Here is a 17528-nt window from a genome sequence, read left to right as displayed (position 1 = left end):
GAGCCATTTTGGTATTTTGACAGGGACGGGAACTTGATAGGAGGTTTTCAAACATTCACACGTGCACTTATAAAAGAGAAGCCTTGCCTTTTGCGTAGTTGAAGTGCTGCTTGCTTTGCAAGCTCTTGCGGTGGGTAGTGGGAAAAGAGCTCCTCTGCTCGGATGATCAGCACCTCGTAAGGAAGGTCCTGTGGTATCTTGGACAGTAGCTGATGGACACTGGCCATGTCACAGTCACAACTTAGTACTTCTTTCTCCCTATGCAACACAATCTGAAACAAGGCAGGCAGTCATTTTCATAGCTGTCTTCATAATTGACACAATCTGCTGTCTACAATATGTCTGAATCTCCATTAGGTCAATTACGAAGGATAACCAGGAAGTCTGGGGTTCCATTCATCATGTTAACTACCCTCAGCTTGGGCTGCAGTTCGTAAATTATTATGGATGAGTACCACTACATCTTTGTTCATTTATTTAGAAAGACTCTCAGGTCAATCCATTGCAACATCCAGCTGGTTCCATGATCTCAGGATTTTTCTAGATTACCCCTCCTCTCTATCTCCCTCCCCTCTATTCATCTTATTTCCAGCTTCACTGGGAAGGATTCACAACACTTGAGTAACTTGCACACCATTCAAGACAAAGCAGCCTGCTTAACCAGCATCCCCTCCATCACCTTCAACATTCACTCCTTCCACCATTGACACACACAGATCTTTAGTAGGTAGGTGTAGAGCAGATGTTTCCACTTTTTAGGGAGCCCATTTCCACTTTTTGGGGAGCCCAGAACGAGGGAGCATAAATATAAGACACTCATTAATAAGTCCATCAGGAATTCAGGAGAAATTTCTTTACGATGAGATTGATTAGAATGTGAAACTTGTTACCAAATGGTGTGGTTGGGGTGAGCAATATACTTTGGTCTCACGTTGAAGAAAGGTTATACTTGCATTAGAGGTGATACAGCAAACTATGTTGATCCTTAAGGTGAGGGAGTTGTCTTAGATGAGAGACTAAGGATGTATTCTCTGGAGTTCAGAAAAATGAGAAACCTACAAAATTTAGGTTTTTTTGCACCCACAGCAGAAGATCCAGGATACTGATCCAGCAACAGTGAGGAAACAGTAATTTATTTCCAAGTCAGGCTTGGAGGGGAACTTGCAGGTGGTGGTGTTTCCATGCATCCACTACCTTTGTCTTTTATGTAATAGAAGTCAAATGTTTGGAAAAGTGTTGTCAAAGGAGCCTTGGTGAGTTGCTGCAGTGCATCTTGTAGATGGTACACACGGCTGCCACTGTGCATCAGTGGTGGAGAGACTGAATGTTGCAATGTGACTCACCTACTTTTACTGTAGCGTGGCATCCGAAGCGACCACTCTTAGCTTTTGCTTGTGATGATAAGGATGGCAAGTATGATAGCAGTCGGGAAGCTGGAACAGTTAAACTCTTTGGACTCCCTAATGACTCCTAATATTAGATTTCAGAAAATGTGTGCCACTGAAATGTATACACCAGCATATAAAAACTGCATTCATCGTGGACCCAAATGTATGGATTTCATTTTTGATGAGACTTTGTAGAAATGGATGGATGGGATGTCGATCAAGTGGATTGCTTTGTCCTGGATGGTGTTGAGTTTAAGTGTTGTTGGAGCTGCATTCATCCAAGCAAGTGGGGAGAAACATAGAAAATAGTAGATCATTCAGTTTGTCCATTCAATATGACCATGGCTAATCCTCTATCTCAACACCACACTCCCACTCTCTGCCCATGCCTAAAGGTGTCAAGATGGCTTTTGAATATCAAGGGCAAATGGTTAGATTCTCTTGTAGGAGATGGTTCTTGCCTGGCACTTGTGGGGCAAGAATGGTACTTACCACTTATCAGCCCAAGCCTGAATATTGTCCAGATCTTGCGGCATTTGGGCATGGATTGCTTCAGTATCTGAGGAGCTGAACATTGTGTTTGCAATCATCAGTGAATATTCCCCCTGTGTGATGGGAGGAAGATCATTGATGAAGCCGATTCAGATATTTGGGCATAGGAAACTACCCTGAGGAACTCCAGCAGCAATATCCTGGGTCTGAGATGATTGACCTCCAACAACCACAACCCTGGCAGAATCAAGTGGAAGGGGGAGGCTTTGTAGGGCATAAACTCTGGCATAGACTAACTGAGCAAGATGGTCTGTTTTTCTTTTGCTGTGATTCTATGTCATTCAGACTAATCACCGAGAACGAGGGGCAGTGAAGTACTAGACGTTTAGAGAGGCAGGTATGTGATGCTACGTACCGCCGCTGCAATGTAGACTGGCATCAGTGGGTGACTTGCCAGGAAGAAGTCATATAACCTGACGGTATGGCGAAACTTGGAGAGGACATGACCATACCAGGTGATCAGCCAGCTCAGGGCAAAGATGGTACCAACCTCAGCCCTAAATCAGACACACAAGACAGCTTCAGACAAGGTGATTACTTTCATTCAAAGCAAGAAATATCATGAATTTATATCGCATCTATTCACACCCTCAGGACTCCAAGGTGTTTCAAATGCAATGAATTACTTTTGAAATGCAGTCACCACAGTGTAGACAAATGTGGCAGCCAATTGCCACACTGCAAGGTCCCACAAACAGTAAATCAAATAAATACAACAAATGTTCCAAAGTAATTAATTGCCTGCAAAGCACTTTGGAATATCCTGAGGTTGTGAAAAAACCTAGCCGTATCTCCCCCGTACAACAAACATTTCTCACTCATTGTTCCAAGCTCACTGACTTCCTGATTCCCAACACATCAAATTTAAAACTCTCATCCTCAAGTCCCTCATGGCCTCTTACTCTCCCCAGCACTGGAACCACTGCTAACTCTACAAATTCACTACTCCTGTGACACTGCCCTCTGTGCAATATCTCCTTTTGCTCCACCTTTGGCAGCTGCACCTTCAGCCTCCCGGGCCAGATAATAACCAGATTATCTGTTTTTGTCAAGCTGATTGAGGGTTAAATATTGGCCAGAACATTGGGGTCAACTCTCCTGGTCTTTTGGAATGCATTTGTACCCATTTGAGAGGGTAGTGGGGACCTCAGTTTAATATTTCAGGCGAAAGATGGCACCATCACCGATGCAGTGCTCCCTCAGTGTCAGCCTTGATGTTTGTGCTCAAGAGTGGGACTTTGAATCCACAATGTTCCGATTAGCAGTGATGATGCTGCCAATTGAACCACAGCTGACAGGCTAAAGGTCATTTCTTTGGCCAAGCCTTTGGTGACCTCAGTCAATATCTCTCTGGCGTTTTCTGTATTTCCTCATTGTGTCTCTGTGGAGCTCTTTGGAGAGATTTTCTATGTGAAAGGTGCAACAAATGGGGTTATATTGCTGCAGTACTGGGTTTTCACACTGGAGGTCGACAGTGAGGCACCTAACTCTCAGATCTCCATCTACAAGCATTTAATGGGTAAGGCAGCGATTCAATTAGTTTGATTAATGTCAACTCCTACTGTTGATGGGGGTTCCGTTCCCGTGGAGCCTCACTAAGGTGAAATAGTGAACAGCAAACGCGGTTTCTAATGGGACTGAATTACAAAGGTTCCAGACACAAGTTTAAGGGCAAACATGCACACAGCTGAGGGTAAGAGCAACTCCCCTATATGTGGGGGAGTTGAGGGTGGGTGGGGGGGTTTGGAATGAAGCTCATGGAATTAAGGGATATGAATAGCAGGCAGTAAATGGAGTTGAAGCCCAAGGTCAGCAATGGTAATATTGAATGGCGGAGCAGGCTCCATGGGCCAAGTGGTCTACTCCTGCTCCTATTTCTTGTGAACCCTGATGTACATTTTCTCCCCCTAACCAAATGTAGCATTCCTATTGCTGCAGAGTTTAACAATGATGTGGAGATGCCGGCGTTGGACTGGGGTAAACACAGTAAGAAGTTTAACAACTAAAGTCCAACAGGTTTATTTGGTAGCAAAAGCCACACAAGCTTTCAGAGCTCCAAGCCCCTTCGGGGCTTGGAGCTCCAAAAGCTTGTGTGGCTTTTGCTACCAAATAAACCTGTTGGAGTTTGACAAGTCAGAGAACCACCACGTTAACTGGACAATTCAGTGTCAAGAGGAACTATTCCACTAGTTGAGACCTGAGACTAAAAATTAGAGCTAGGAGTGAAATTAGGAAACACTTCTACACACAATGTGGTAGAAGTCAAAACACTCTTATGCAAATGTCATATTAATACCAATTGTTAATTTTAATACTGAAATTGATAAGATTTTTATTAACCAAAGGCCAGTGGTTTTAGCTGGGGGAAGGGTAATTATGAGGCTATTAGGAGAGAATTAGGAAACATAGGTTGGACTAGGAGATTACAGGGACTGGGAACGTCCGACATGTGGAGTTTTTTCAAGGAGCAGCTACTGCGAGTCTGTGATAGGTATGTCCCTGTCAGGCAAGGAGGAATTGGTAGGGCTAGGGAACCGTGGTGCACCAAAAAAGTTTCTTTGTTGGTTAAAAAGAAAAAGGAGGCTTATGTTCGGATGAGACGTGAGCACTCGGGTAGTGCACTAGAAAGCTTTAGATTGGCTAAGAGGGAGTTGAAGAGCGAGCTTAGAAGGGCTAAAAGGGGACATGAGAAGACTTTGGCGGATAGGGTTAAAGAGAATCCTAAGGCGTTCTATAGGTATGTCAAGAACAGAAGGTTGGTTAGGGCAAGTTTAGGGCCAGTTATAGATGGCAGAGGGAAGTTATGTGTGGAACCGGAGGAGATTGGTGAAGCATTGAACCAATATTTCTCTTCGGTGTTCACGCAAGGGGACATGAATATAGCTGAGGAGGACACTGGGTTGCAAGGGAGTAGAATAGACAGTATTACAGTTGATAAGGAGGATGTGCAGGATATTCTGGAGGGTCTGAAAATAGATAAATCCCCTGGTCCGGATGGGATTTATCCAAGGATTCTCTGGGAGGCAAGAGAAGTGATTGCAGAGCCTCTGGCTCTGATCTTCAGGTCGTCGTTGGCCTCTGGTATAGTACCAGAAGATTGGAGGTTAGCGAATGTTGTCCCATTGTTTAAGAAGGGGAACAGAGACTTCCCCGGGAATTATAGACCGGTGAGTCTCACTTCTGTTGTCGGCAAGATGTTGGAAAAAATTATAAGGGATAGGATTTATAGTTATTTGGAGAGTAATGAATTGATAGGTGATAGTCAGCATGGTTTTGTGGCAGGTAGGTCGTGCCTTACTAACCTTATTGAGTTTTTTGAGAAAGTGACCAAGGAGGTGGATGGGGGCAAGGCAGTGGACGTGGTATATATGGATTTTAGTAAGGCGTTTGATAAGGTTCACCATGGTAGGCTTCTGCAGAAAATGCAGATGTATGGGATTGGGGGTGATCTAGGAAATTGGATCAGGAATTGGCTAGCGGATAGGAAACAGAGGGTGGTGGTTGATAGTAAATATTCATCATGGAGTGCGGTTACAAGTGGTGTACCTCAGGGATCTGTTTTGGGGCCACTGCTGTTTGTAATATTTATTAATGATCTGGATGAGGGTATAGTTGGGTGGATTAGCAAATTTGCTGATGACACCAAAGTCGGTGGTGTGGTAGACAGTGAGGAAGGGTGTCGTAGTTTGCAGGAAGACTTAGACAGGTTGCAAAGTTGGGCCGAGAGGTGGCGGATGGAGTTTAATGCGGAGAAGTGTGAGGTAATTCACTTTGGTAGGAATAACAGATGTGTTGAGTATAGGGCTAACGGGAGGACTTTGAATAGTGTGGAGGAGCAGAGGGATCTAGGTGTATGTGTGCATAGATCCCTGAAAGTTGGGAATCAAGTAGATAAGGTTGTTAAGAAGGCATATGGTGTCTTGGCGTTTATTGGTAGGGGGATTGAATTTAGGAGTCGTAGCGTTATGTTGCAACTGTACACAACTCTGGTGCGGCCGCACTTGGAGTACTGTGTGCAGTTCTGGTCCCCACATTACAGGAAGGATGTGGAGGCTTTGGAGAGGGTGCAGAGGAGGTTTACCAGGATGTTGCCTGGTATGGAGGGGAGATCCTATGAGGAGAGGCTGAGGGATTTGGGATTGTTTTCGCTGGAAAGGCGGCGGCTAAGAGGGGATCTTATTGAAACATACAAGATGATTAGAGGTTTAGATAGGGTGGATAGTGATAGCCTTTTTCCTCTGATGGAGAAATCCAGCACGAGGGGGCATGGCTTTAAATTGAGGGGGGGTAGTTATAGAACCGATGTCAGGGGTAGGTTCTTTACCCAGAGGGTGGTGAGGGATTGGAATGCCCTGCCAGCATCAGTAGTAAATGCGCCTAGTTTGGGGGCGTTTAAGAGATCCGTAGATAGGTTCATGGACGAAAAGAAATTGGTTTAGGTTGGAGGGTCACAGTTTTTTTTTTTAACTGGTCGGTGCAACATCGTGGGCCGAAGGGCCTGTTCTGCGCTGTAATGTTCTATGTTCTATGTTCTATTAGTGGGATATGGAATAAAGACAGGTATGTGAAGTTAGCTCACAGATCAGCCACAGTCTCACTGAATGGGCAGAACAGGCTTGAGGGGCGAGATGACCTTCTCCTGCTCCTATGTTCCAGTACTGAGGGAGCTCTGCACTGTCAGAGGTGCTATCTTTCCAATGCCATATTAAACCGAGGTTCTGTCCAGTCTCTCAAGTGAACATGAAATATCTCTCTGTATTATGGAAAGAACAAGCAGAGAAGTCCTCCCTTTGCTGGGATCTTGCTGTGCAAATTAGCTGATGCGTTTCCCTACGTTAACAGTTACTTCACTGTATAAGTATTTCATTGGCTGGTAAGCTCTTTGGGATGTTCCAATGTCATGAGGCACTAAAGAAATGAAAGTTCTTTCCATTTCTGGCTTCTAGTATTTTGCTCTTTAGAACCGCAGAGTAAGATAGCAGTCAAATTTCACTGCTATTTTGACTGCAATCTCCCAGGCTGTTCTTTCACAACCGCTGGTGACTGTTTATTGAAAGGCAGTGAGGAGGGAGTGCTTTGATGGCAGAATGTTAGCTCCTCTCTAAAGTCAGGAAGGTGGGTTACTCAGGATGGTCTTGTGCTTTTCTTTCCCTCCCCTTATCTGGATAGTGCGCTGAAGGGACCACTTGCCTTCGGTTACCTCACACAGGTAGCTAACATTTGGTGGGGGAGGAGAAATGAGTGGGCAGTTTCAACATCTGCAGTGAGCCATTGCAGGCTATTTAGCTGCAGGGGCATCACAAACAACCCTTACCCCTTATTTGCTCACAAATTTAAAGAGGGTTGCTCACCAGCAAGAACAGTGCTCCCTCTTACTAACTAAGTTTAGCACTCAATGTCTAGGAAACCAGTCGAAGGTCCTGATCTATAGGGCCTACCGTTCATTGGACACATAGATGGGGGAGGGAGGTCCAAACAGATAAGAGTTAATGTTGCCAAGGGTGGAAAATGTAACAGAAACTCACCTTTGCATGAAGTCGTGGAGTTCTGGGTTTACTCTTTCCAGAATTGGCATTAGGTAGTTTAAGATATGTTTAGTGCTGTCCATTGTGGGATCCATAAAATCCCTGTGGAGTACCAAAAAAGAGAAGGGTTACCCTTTATCTCACATGACACCAGAAAGCACATGCGGTATTCTGCAACATGTGCTGTACCAGAATGGCATGACCGGCATCTGCACCCATCATCTCCCACCCAGCACCCTCCAAACCACCATTATTTTCTTCTTTGCTCATTGCCAGCTTGCTCCACCTCCATTCTAAAGCTGTTGGCAGGAATATATAGCTTTTCAGTCTCCCTCTGGTAATTCATTTTAATCCACGTTTTGAAATTTGCCTGTTCCACTAGCCAAACTTAAACGTAAAGTTTATTTATTAGTCACAAGTAAGGCTTACATTAATACTGCCATGAAGTTACTGCGAAATTCCCCTAGTCGCCACACTCCGGCGTCTGTTCAGGTCAATGCACCTAACCAGCTCGTCTTTCAGACAGTGGGAGGAAACGCACGCAGACACAGGGAGGACGTGCAACTCCACACAGTGACCCAAGCCGAGAATCGAACAAAGAACAAAGAACAGTACAGCACAGGAAACAGGCCCTTTGGCCCTCCAAGCCTGTGCCGCTCCTTGGTCCAACTAGACCAATCATTTGTATCCCTCCATTCCCAGGCTGCTCATGTGACTATCCAGGTAAGTCTTAAACGATGTCAGCGTGCCTGCCTCCACCACCCTACTTGGCAGCGCATTCCAGGCCCCCACCACCCTCTGTGTAAAAAACGTCCCTCTGATATCTGAGTTATACTTCGCCCCTCTCAGCTTGAGCCCGTGACCCCTCGTGATCGTCACCTCCGACCTGGGAAAAAGCTTCCCACTGTTCACCCTATCTATACCCTTCATAATCTTGTACACCTCTATTAGATCTCCCCTCATTCTCCGTCTTTCCAAGGAGAACAACCCCAGTCTACCCAATCTCTCCTCATAGCTAAGACCCTCCATACCAGGCAACATCCTGGTAAACCTTCTCTGCACTCTCTCTAACGCCTCCACGTCCTTCTGGTAGTGCGGCGACCAGAACTGGACGCAGTACTCCAAATGTGGCCTAACCAGCGTTCTATATAGCTGCATCATCAGACTCCAGCTTTTATACTCTACCCGGGTCCCTGGCGCTGTGAGGCAGCAATGCCAACCACTGTGCCACCCCATCACACTGAAGCTGTAGTATCGCTTGATACCAATATGGTAAGAGTCAATAAAGAGAAGGACATGAGAAAAAGACGATAACGGGACACATTAATACAGTTAGAAAAGTAAGGTGGGAGCAGGCTCATGCGCGACACAAGCACAAGCATTGCTTGGCTGGACTGAATGGCCTCTGTCTGTGCTGTTAATTTCGCGTAGAGGCAGCACTGAATAAATAACCCAAATCACTGCAAGAGCTTCATCTCCACCAGAACACGAGGTACCAAACACCACACCCCTGCAAACAGAATTCTTCATCTATTTTTATTTACAATTACTGTGGATGTTCGAAATCAGAACAGGATCTGCAGTAATGTCAATAACATTGCTTCTCGCACCACAAATGCTGCCTGACCTATTTCCAGCTGTTTCTGTTCTTAATTATCTTTTTCAATTGTTTGACCGCATTACTCAAGTGTTTTTGTTTCTGCATTTCAGAACACTCCATGGTTCAGTGTCCATCGAAAATACAGCAGAGCACGGGGATTACAAATAGGGAATTAATTCAATATTTAAGACAATTTCAGCTGGAGGTCCCATTCCTAGCTTTTGTGGGATCTTCCTCTTTGAAAGCGGCAGAGCAACACTAAGATGGATTTTGTTTCAGGAATACCTGCCAGAAAGGTTGAGTAAACAGCAACAGGGAAAGCATATAGCAGTAGTGATGTGACATATATGTTTATCGTAGTGAAACTTTGCTCGCACTTGATCGAGTAAAAATAATGGTTTGCAAACAAGTGTTAAAAACTATGTAATTAATTTTGTACTTTCTCCCTTTTCTCAAATAGCCAAGAGTTTGTTGTCTCAAACAAATTCTTTAAAGATTCCCGACACTGTCATCTTTCTAAACAAACCAGACTCACACACGTCTGAACCATTCTGAACCTAGTGAATCTCCTTTGCACCCACTCAAGTGCCAGTATATCCTTTCTCCAGTAAGGAGACCAAAAATGTACACCGTACTCACCAGCACCGTATGCAACTGCAACATAACCTCCCTGTTTTTAAAATCTATCCCTCCAACAATGAAGGACAACATTTCTTTGCCTTCTTAATTACCTGCTGCACCTGCAAACCAACATTTTGCGATTCATGCACAAGGGCATCCAGGTTTCCTTAAATTTAAATTTACCATTTAAATAATAGTCCATTTTGCTCTTATTCCTACCAAAATGGATGACATCATATGTACCAACGTTATACTCCATCTGCCAGACCCTTGCCCACTCACTTAAACTATCCATATCCCTCTGCCGACTTTCAGTGCCCTCGGCACACTTTGCTGTACCAGATTGTAGTATCATCTGCAAACTTTGACACACTACACTTGGTTCCCAAGTGCTGGCTGCTTTGTCCGGTAAGGTGTCATCCATGTAAATTGTAAACAATTGCAGTCCCAAAACTGAGCCAAGGCACACCTCTAGTCACTGATCGCCAACCAGAAATACACCCATTTATCCCCACTCTTTGCTTTCTGTTAGTTAACCAATCCTCTATCCATGCTAATACATTATCCGTAACACCGTGTACCTTTACCTCATGCAACAGCCTTTGGTGCGGCACCTTGTCAAATGCCTTCTGGTGCATGATGCTGAGGTTATAGTTGAGAAATATTGTCAGGTTAGTGTAGAAGCCTTATTCCATTGCTGACTATTCTGTATTGACCTGGAATACTCGATACTGATCTGCACAAAAAGATTCATACCATAACTTTTCTTTTTAAAATAGTGATTATCCCTATTATTTGTATAATTAGCGGCTATGTGACTCATCTCCCGACTCCCCAAAGCTTATCTACAAGGCACAAATCAGCAGTGTGATGGAATACTCTCCACTTGCCTGGATGGGTGAAGCTCCAACAGCACTCAAACTTGACACCTTACCGGACAAAGCAGCCAGCATGATTGGCAACCCATCCACCAGCTTCAACATTCACTCCCTCCACCACAGCAGTGTGTACCATCTACAAGATGCACTGCAGCAACTCACCAAGACTCCTTTGACAATACCTTCCAAAACTGCCATCTTTACCACCAAGATGAACAAGGGCAGCAGATGCGTGGGAACACTACCACCTGCAAATTCCACTCCAAGCCACACGCCATCCTGATGTTGCACTATATCACCGTTTCTTCACTGTCACTGGGTCAACATCCTGGAACTGAACGCATTAATTTAAGTTTATTTATTAGTGCCACAAGTAGGCTTACATTAATACAGCAATGAAAGTTCTGTGAAAATCCCCTAGTCGCCACACTTCTGCACCTGTTTGGGTACACGGAGGAAGAATTTAGCATGGCCAATGCACCTAACCAGCACGTTTTTCGGACGGGGGAGGAAACCGGAGCAACTGGAGGAAACGCACGCAGACACGGGGGGAACGTGCAAACTCCATACAGATAGTGACCCAAGCCGGGAATCGAACCCAGGTCCCTGGCGCTGTGAGGTAGCAGTGCTAACCACTGAATTTAAAAACTAGGGCTGGCAATCAAGATCCGATTTTAAAGGTTGGAACAAAGGAATGGGTATCCTTTACATCATTGCATTACCATCAGTATTTCCCAGAGTCTTGGTCTGCCCACCTCAGATCAAGCAGGAAAGCCCAGATACTCTGAGATGAATACTTTCCCATATGTATACACAAAAGTCAGGAGTCAGGTACAGTGAGCCTCATGTGACCTGGCTTATTTCATATTCCTCTTAAAGTCTGCACCTCTCCCAGGAACATTCTCAGCATGTCACTAAGATCAATGTCATGTGGGGTTACTGGTACTTGACTGGTATCGATGGAACCGTGTGGAATGCTAGTCCTACTTAGTGGTTCTTCACCTGAGATGATGGCAAGACAATATCTCCATGAGTGCGATGGCTATCCTTTCACCAACAACCAGGAGGAAGGTCACGACGATGTCGTGATATCCCTGATAATAGTGAAGCTGCAGGTTTCTTTGTAAGACGTAGAGAATGACATTGATCAGTTGCTCTTGGAGGACTCCACGTTCCTCTGGTCGCATGCCTGTTAATAAAAAACATTGGAAAATATGCTAAAACTGAGAAACCAACATAGATATTTTCTTTCAATCCAGATCTCAACAGTAGAGTTTCCTGTCTATATCACAAACATTACAATCAAATTAGGACCAGAAATCAATATTGGCACTGACATACATTCAACACATTTCACAGCTATCAGAGAATTAACAAGGTGGGCAGTGGGGGGAAGAAGGCGGACAGTGGGGGGAAGAAGGCGGGCAGTGGGGGGAAGAAGGCGGGCAGTGGGGGGAAGAAGGCGGGCAGTGGGGGGAAGAAAGGAAGTAGTTTGCGGGAGGTAAAGTCCCAAGAACCTCAGCCCTTAAATCTGTGCAACAGACTTGAGATTCTTGCCACCAGTGTAGATGGGAAAAATGACTGCGAGAAGGACGAGCAAACTGTCGGCAGTACCAGGGTGCAGGGTGCTGCTGCAACGGAGAAATCAAAGAGAAATGTAGTAGTAATTGGGGATAGTGTAGTTAAGGACATAGACACTGTTCTCTGTGACCAGGATAAGGAATACCATAGGTCGTGTTGCCTGCCTGGTGCTCGGGTCCAGGATGTATCATCTGGGCTGCAGAGGAATCTGGAGTGGGAGGGTGAAAATCCAGTTGTCGTGGTCCATGTAGGTGCCAATGACATAGACAAAACAGGAACTAAGGATCTGCAGAGGGAGTACAAAGAGCTAGGGAACAAATTAAAAAGCAGAACCAACAAGGTGGTAATCTCTGGATTACTACCTGAGCCAGGGTTAATAGGATTAAGGAGACGAATGCATGGCTCAAGGATTGGTGTGGGAGGAAGGGGTTCGAATTCACGGGGCATTGGCACCAGTATTTGGGCAGATGGGACCTGTATAGATGGGATGATCTCCGTTTGAACTGTGCTGGGACCAGAGTCCTAGCAAATCGTATCACGTAGATAGGACTTTAAACTAATTTATGGGGGGGGGAGGGTGCAGAGGTAAGAGGAATTACGAAGTCAATGGTAGAGGAGAGGGAGCGAGTGCAAGTGAATGAGGGCATTCAAGTAGTTAAAGGAGTAGAGGGCGAGGGAGAGGTTGATAGCGTTTCATCAAATCGGGTCCAGATAAAAGCTGGAATAAAGACACTTTGCCTGAATGCACGAAGCGTTCGGAACAAAGTTAATGAGTTGATGGTGCAAATCAGCACAAATGGGTATGATCTAGTGGCCATTACAGAAACGTGGCTGCAGGGAGACCAGGACTGGGAGATGAATATCCAGAGGTATCAGGCATTTAGGAAGAATGGACAGGAAGGAAAAGGTGGTGGGGTAGCTCTGTTAATAAAAGATAATATCAGGGTAGTAGTGAGGGATGACATAGGCTCTAAGGAACAAAACGTGGAATCGTTATGGGGAGAGATAAGGAATAGTAGGGGGAGAAAGACACTAGTAGGCGTGGTCTATAGGCCCCCAAATAATAATGTTGAGGTGGGGAGGGCTATAAACAAGCAAATAATGGATGCGTGCAAAAACGGAACGGCAATAATCATGGGGGACTTCAACCTGCATATTGATTGGCTGACTCAAGTTGGAAGGGGTGGGATGGAGGAAGAGTTCTTAGAATGCTGTCGGGATAGTTACCTTGAACAGTATGTTACAGAACCGACGAGGGAACGAGTTATCTTAGATCTGGTAATGTGTAACGAGGTAGGTAGAGTTAAGGATGTTCTTGTGAAGGACCCTCTTGGGTCAAGTGATCACAATATGGTCGAATTTCTGATACAAATGAAAGAGGAGAAAGTAGGGTCCCATACCAGTGTCCTCTGCTTGAACAGAGGGAAGTACGATAGGATGAGGGCTGAATTGGCTAAGGTGGACTGGGAGAGCAGACTGGTAGGTAGGACAGCTGAGGAACAGTGGAGGATTTTTAAGGAGATCCTTTTCAGTACTCAGCAATAATATATTCTGGTGATAAAGAAGGACTGTAAGAAAAGGGATAACCAGCCGTGGATTACGAAGGAAATTAAGGAGAGTATTAAATTAAAGACCGATGTGTACAGAGTGGCCAAAAATAGTGAAGAATCGGAAGATTGGGAAAACTTTAAGAAACAACAAAGAACGACTAAGAAAGCGATAAAGAAAGGAAAGATAGGTTATGAAGCTAGGCTAGCTCTAAATATAAAAAATGATAGGAAAAGCTTTTACAAATATATAAAAAGGAATAGAGTGGCAAGAGTGAATGTTGGACCCTTGGAGGACGAGAGGGGGGATTTAAGAGTGGGAAATGAGAAAATGGCTGAAACTTTAAATAAGTTTTTTGTGTCGGTCTTCACGGTGGAAGACACAAATAGTTTACCAAATATTAACAATAGAGGGTTGGTAGGAGGAGAGGTACTCAATACAATTAATGTTACCAGGGAGGCAGTGCTTGGTAGACTAATGGGACTGAAGGTGGACAAGTCCCCGGGCCCGGATGGAATGCATCCCAGGGTACTGAAAGAAATGTCAGAGGCAATAGCGGATGCGTTCGTGGTTATTTATCAAAATTCGTTGGATTCTGGGGTAGTGCCGGCAGATTGGAAAACGGCTAATGTTACGCCGCTGTTTAAAAAAGGAAATAGACAAAAGGCAGGTAACTACAGGCCGGTTAGCTTAACGTCTGAACAAAGAACAAAGAACAATACAGCACAGGAAACAGGCCCTTCGGCCCTCCAAGCCTGTGCCGCTCCTTGGTCCAACTAGACCAATCATTTGTATCCCTCCATTCCCAGGCTGCTCATGTGACTATCCAGGTAAGTCTTAAACGATGTCAGCGTGCCTGCCTCCACCACCCTACTTGGCAGCGCATTCCAGGCCCCCACCACCCTCTGTGTAAAAAACGTCCCTCTGATGTCTGAGTTATACTTCGCCCCTCTCAGCTTGAGCCCGTGACCCCTCGTGATTGTCACCTCCGACCTGGGAAAAAGCTTCCCACTGTTCACCCTATCTATACCCTTCATAATCTTGTATACCTCTATTAGATCTCCCCTCATTCTCCGTCTTTCCAAGGAGAACAACCCCAGTCTACCCAATCTCTCCTCATAGCTAAGACCCTCCATACCAGGCAACATCCTGGTAAACCTTCTCTGCACTCTCTCCAATGCCTCCACGTCCTTCTGGTAGTGCGGCGACCAGAACTGGACGCAGTACTCCAAATGCGGCCTAACCAGCGTTCTATACAGCTGCATCATCAGACTCCAGCTTTTATACTCTATACCCCGTCCTATAAAGGCAAGCATACCATATGCCTTCTTCACCACCTTCTCCACCTGTGTTGCCACCTTCAAGGATTTGTGGACTTGCACGCTGACATCGTTTAAGACTTACCTGGATAGTCACATGAGCAGCCTGGGAATGGAGGGATACAAACGATTGTCTGTAGTTGGGAAAATGCTGGAATCCATCATTAAAAAAGAAATAGCAGGCCATCTGGATAAGAATGGTTCGATTAAGCAGACGCAGCATGGATTCATGAGGGGAAAGTCGTGCTTGACGAACTTGTTGGATTTTTATGAAGATGTGACTAGTGCGGAGGGGAACCGGTGGATGCGGTGTTTTTGGATTTCCAAAAGGCGTTTGATAAGATGCCTCACAAAAGGTTGCTGAAGAAGATTGGGTCACACGGAGTTGGGGGTAGGGTGTTAGCGTGGATTGGGGATTGACTATCTGACAGGAAGCAGAGAGTCGGAATAAATGGGTGCTTTTCTGATTGGCAGATGGTAACTAGTGGCGTGCCGCAGGGATCGGTACTGGGGCCTCAACTATTTACCATTTATATAGACGATCTGGAGGAGGGGACTGAGTGTAGGGTAACAAAGTTTGCAGACGACACAAAGATAAGTGGAAAAGTGAATCGTGTGGAGGGTGTAGAAGGTCTGCAGAGAGATTTGGATAGGCTGAGTGAGTGGGCGAGGATCTGGCAGATGGAGTATAACGTTGACAAATGTGAGGCTATTCACTTTGGAGGAAATAATAGCAAATTGGATTATTATCCAAATGGAAAAAAATTACAACATGCTACTGTGCAAAGGGACCTGGGGGTCCTTGTGCATGAGACGCAAAAACCCAGTCTGCAGGTGCAACAGGTGATCAAGAAGGCAAATGGGATGTTGGCCTATATCGCAAGGGGGATAGAATATAAAAGCAGAGATGTCTTGCTGCATCTGTACAGGGCATTGGTGAGGCCACAGCTGGAATACTGTGTGCAGTATTGGTCCCCTTATTTGCGGAAGGATATATTGGCCTTGGAGGGAGTGCAGAGAAGGTTCACCTGGTTGATACCAGAGATGAGGGGTGTTGATTATGAGGAGAGACTGAGCAGATTGGGTTTGTATTCATTGGAATTTAGAAGGCTGAGGGGGGATCTTATAGAGACCTATAAGATAATGAAGGGGCTGGATAGGGTAGAGATGGAGAGATTCTTTCCACTTAGAAAGGAAACTAGAACTAGAGGGCACAGCCTCAAAATAAAGGGGGGCCAGTTTAGGACAGAGTTGAGGAGGAACTTCTTCTCTCAGAGGGTGGTGAATCTCTGGAATTCTCTGCCCACTGAAGTGGTGGAGGCTACCTCGTTGAATATGTTTAAATCACGGATAGATGGATTCCCGATCGGTAAGGGAATTAGGGGTTATGGGGATCAGGTGGGTAAGTGGAACTGATCCACTTCAGATCAGCCATGATCTTATTGAATGGCGGGGCAGGCTCGAGGGGCTAGATGGCCTACTCCTGCTCCTATTTCTTATGTTCTTATGTTCTAACAATGTTCCTATTTTCCCACTGTAAAAATTCCCAAACTAAATACCCGCCCCATCTTTCCCACTGTACTGAATTCCAAACTAAACACCTTCCCTGTCTATCCCACTGCATCTTTCTCATTTTACTCTGAGCTGCAACAAACTGGATTTCCCCATTTCAGATTAAACCTCCTTACTAGTCACTCATGACTATCTGAATTCCAGGAGTCACTGGGAGTACAAGTATTTGTTTCTACACTCTTGGGTTCTTCTCCCAGGCTATGCCTCAGCCATTTTTGTTTTGATACAGTATGGTGATTGTTACCAGATGGCTGGACTGATGATCTAGAGAATAGGAGGTCAAATCCCACCATGACAATTCCTCTCATGCAACTTGAATTCAAATTCACCAAGGGTCAGTGTTGGATATGAATGTAGATTTAAAAAATTGAAACTAAGCGAGTCAGCAAAAGTGATCATGAAGAGGTCAGATTGTTAAAAAAACTGCTTCACCAATGTCTTTTTAGGGACATATATTTGATTTATTTTTGTATTTGGATACAGTGAAAAGTATTGTTTTTTTGCACGCTATATAGACAAAACATACCGTTCATAGAAGGAGGAAAGGAGAGAGTGCAGAATATGAGAGAGCGGAGAGTGCAGAGACCATCAGCATGGCTTTGTGGGTGGAAAATCATGTCTCACAAATTTGATTGAGTTTTTTGAAGGGGTAACCAAGAAGGTAGATGAGGGCAGTGCAGTTGATGTTGTTTACATGGACTTTAGCAAAGCCTTTGACAAGGTACCACATGGTAGGTTGTTGCAAAAGGTTAAATCTCACAGGATCCAGGGTGAGGTAGCTAAATGGATACAAAATTGGCCCCAGAGGGTGGTTATAGAGGGTTATTTTTCAAACTGGGGACCTGTGACTAGCAGCGTGCCTCAGGGATCGGTGCTGGGGCCACTGTTATTTATATTAATTTTATTTATATTTATATTACTGATTTGGATGAGAATTTAGGCAT

General features: G+C 44.9%; 1 protein-coding gene across 2 annotated transcripts in view; it reads right to left on the bottom strand.

Annotated features, from left to right (window-relative positions):
• Positions 1-17528, bottom strand: part of LOC144504764 (TBC1 domain family member 20) — an 81826-nt gene that overhangs the window by 42614 nt on the left and 21684 nt on the right. For both annotated transcript variants that reach the window (XR_013499697.1, XM_078230511.1), the window contains exons 4-7: positions 11567-11753; positions 7466-7567; positions 2296-2437; positions 88-272 (exon numbers count right to left, since the gene is read on the bottom strand). Coding sequence is in view for 1 of the 2 variants with exons in the window: in XM_078230511.1 (XP_078086637.1) it covers positions 88-272; positions 2296-2437; positions 7466-7567; positions 11567-11753 (616 nt within the window). In the remaining variant the exon portion in view is untranslated. The remainder of the gene's footprint in view (positions 1-87; positions 273-2295; positions 2438-7465; positions 7568-11566; positions 11754-17528) is intronic.

The sequence above is a fragment of the Mustelus asterias genome, chromosome 2, assembly GCF_964213995.1.
Source record: "Mustelus asterias chromosome 2, sMusAst1.hap1.1, whole genome shotgun sequence".
Classification (NCBI taxonomy): Eukaryota; Metazoa; Chordata; class Chondrichthyes; order Carcharhiniformes; family Triakidae; genus Mustelus; species Mustelus asterias.
Note: the sequence above shows the minus strand (reverse complement) of the source record. Positions and strands in the feature narration are given on the sequence as shown.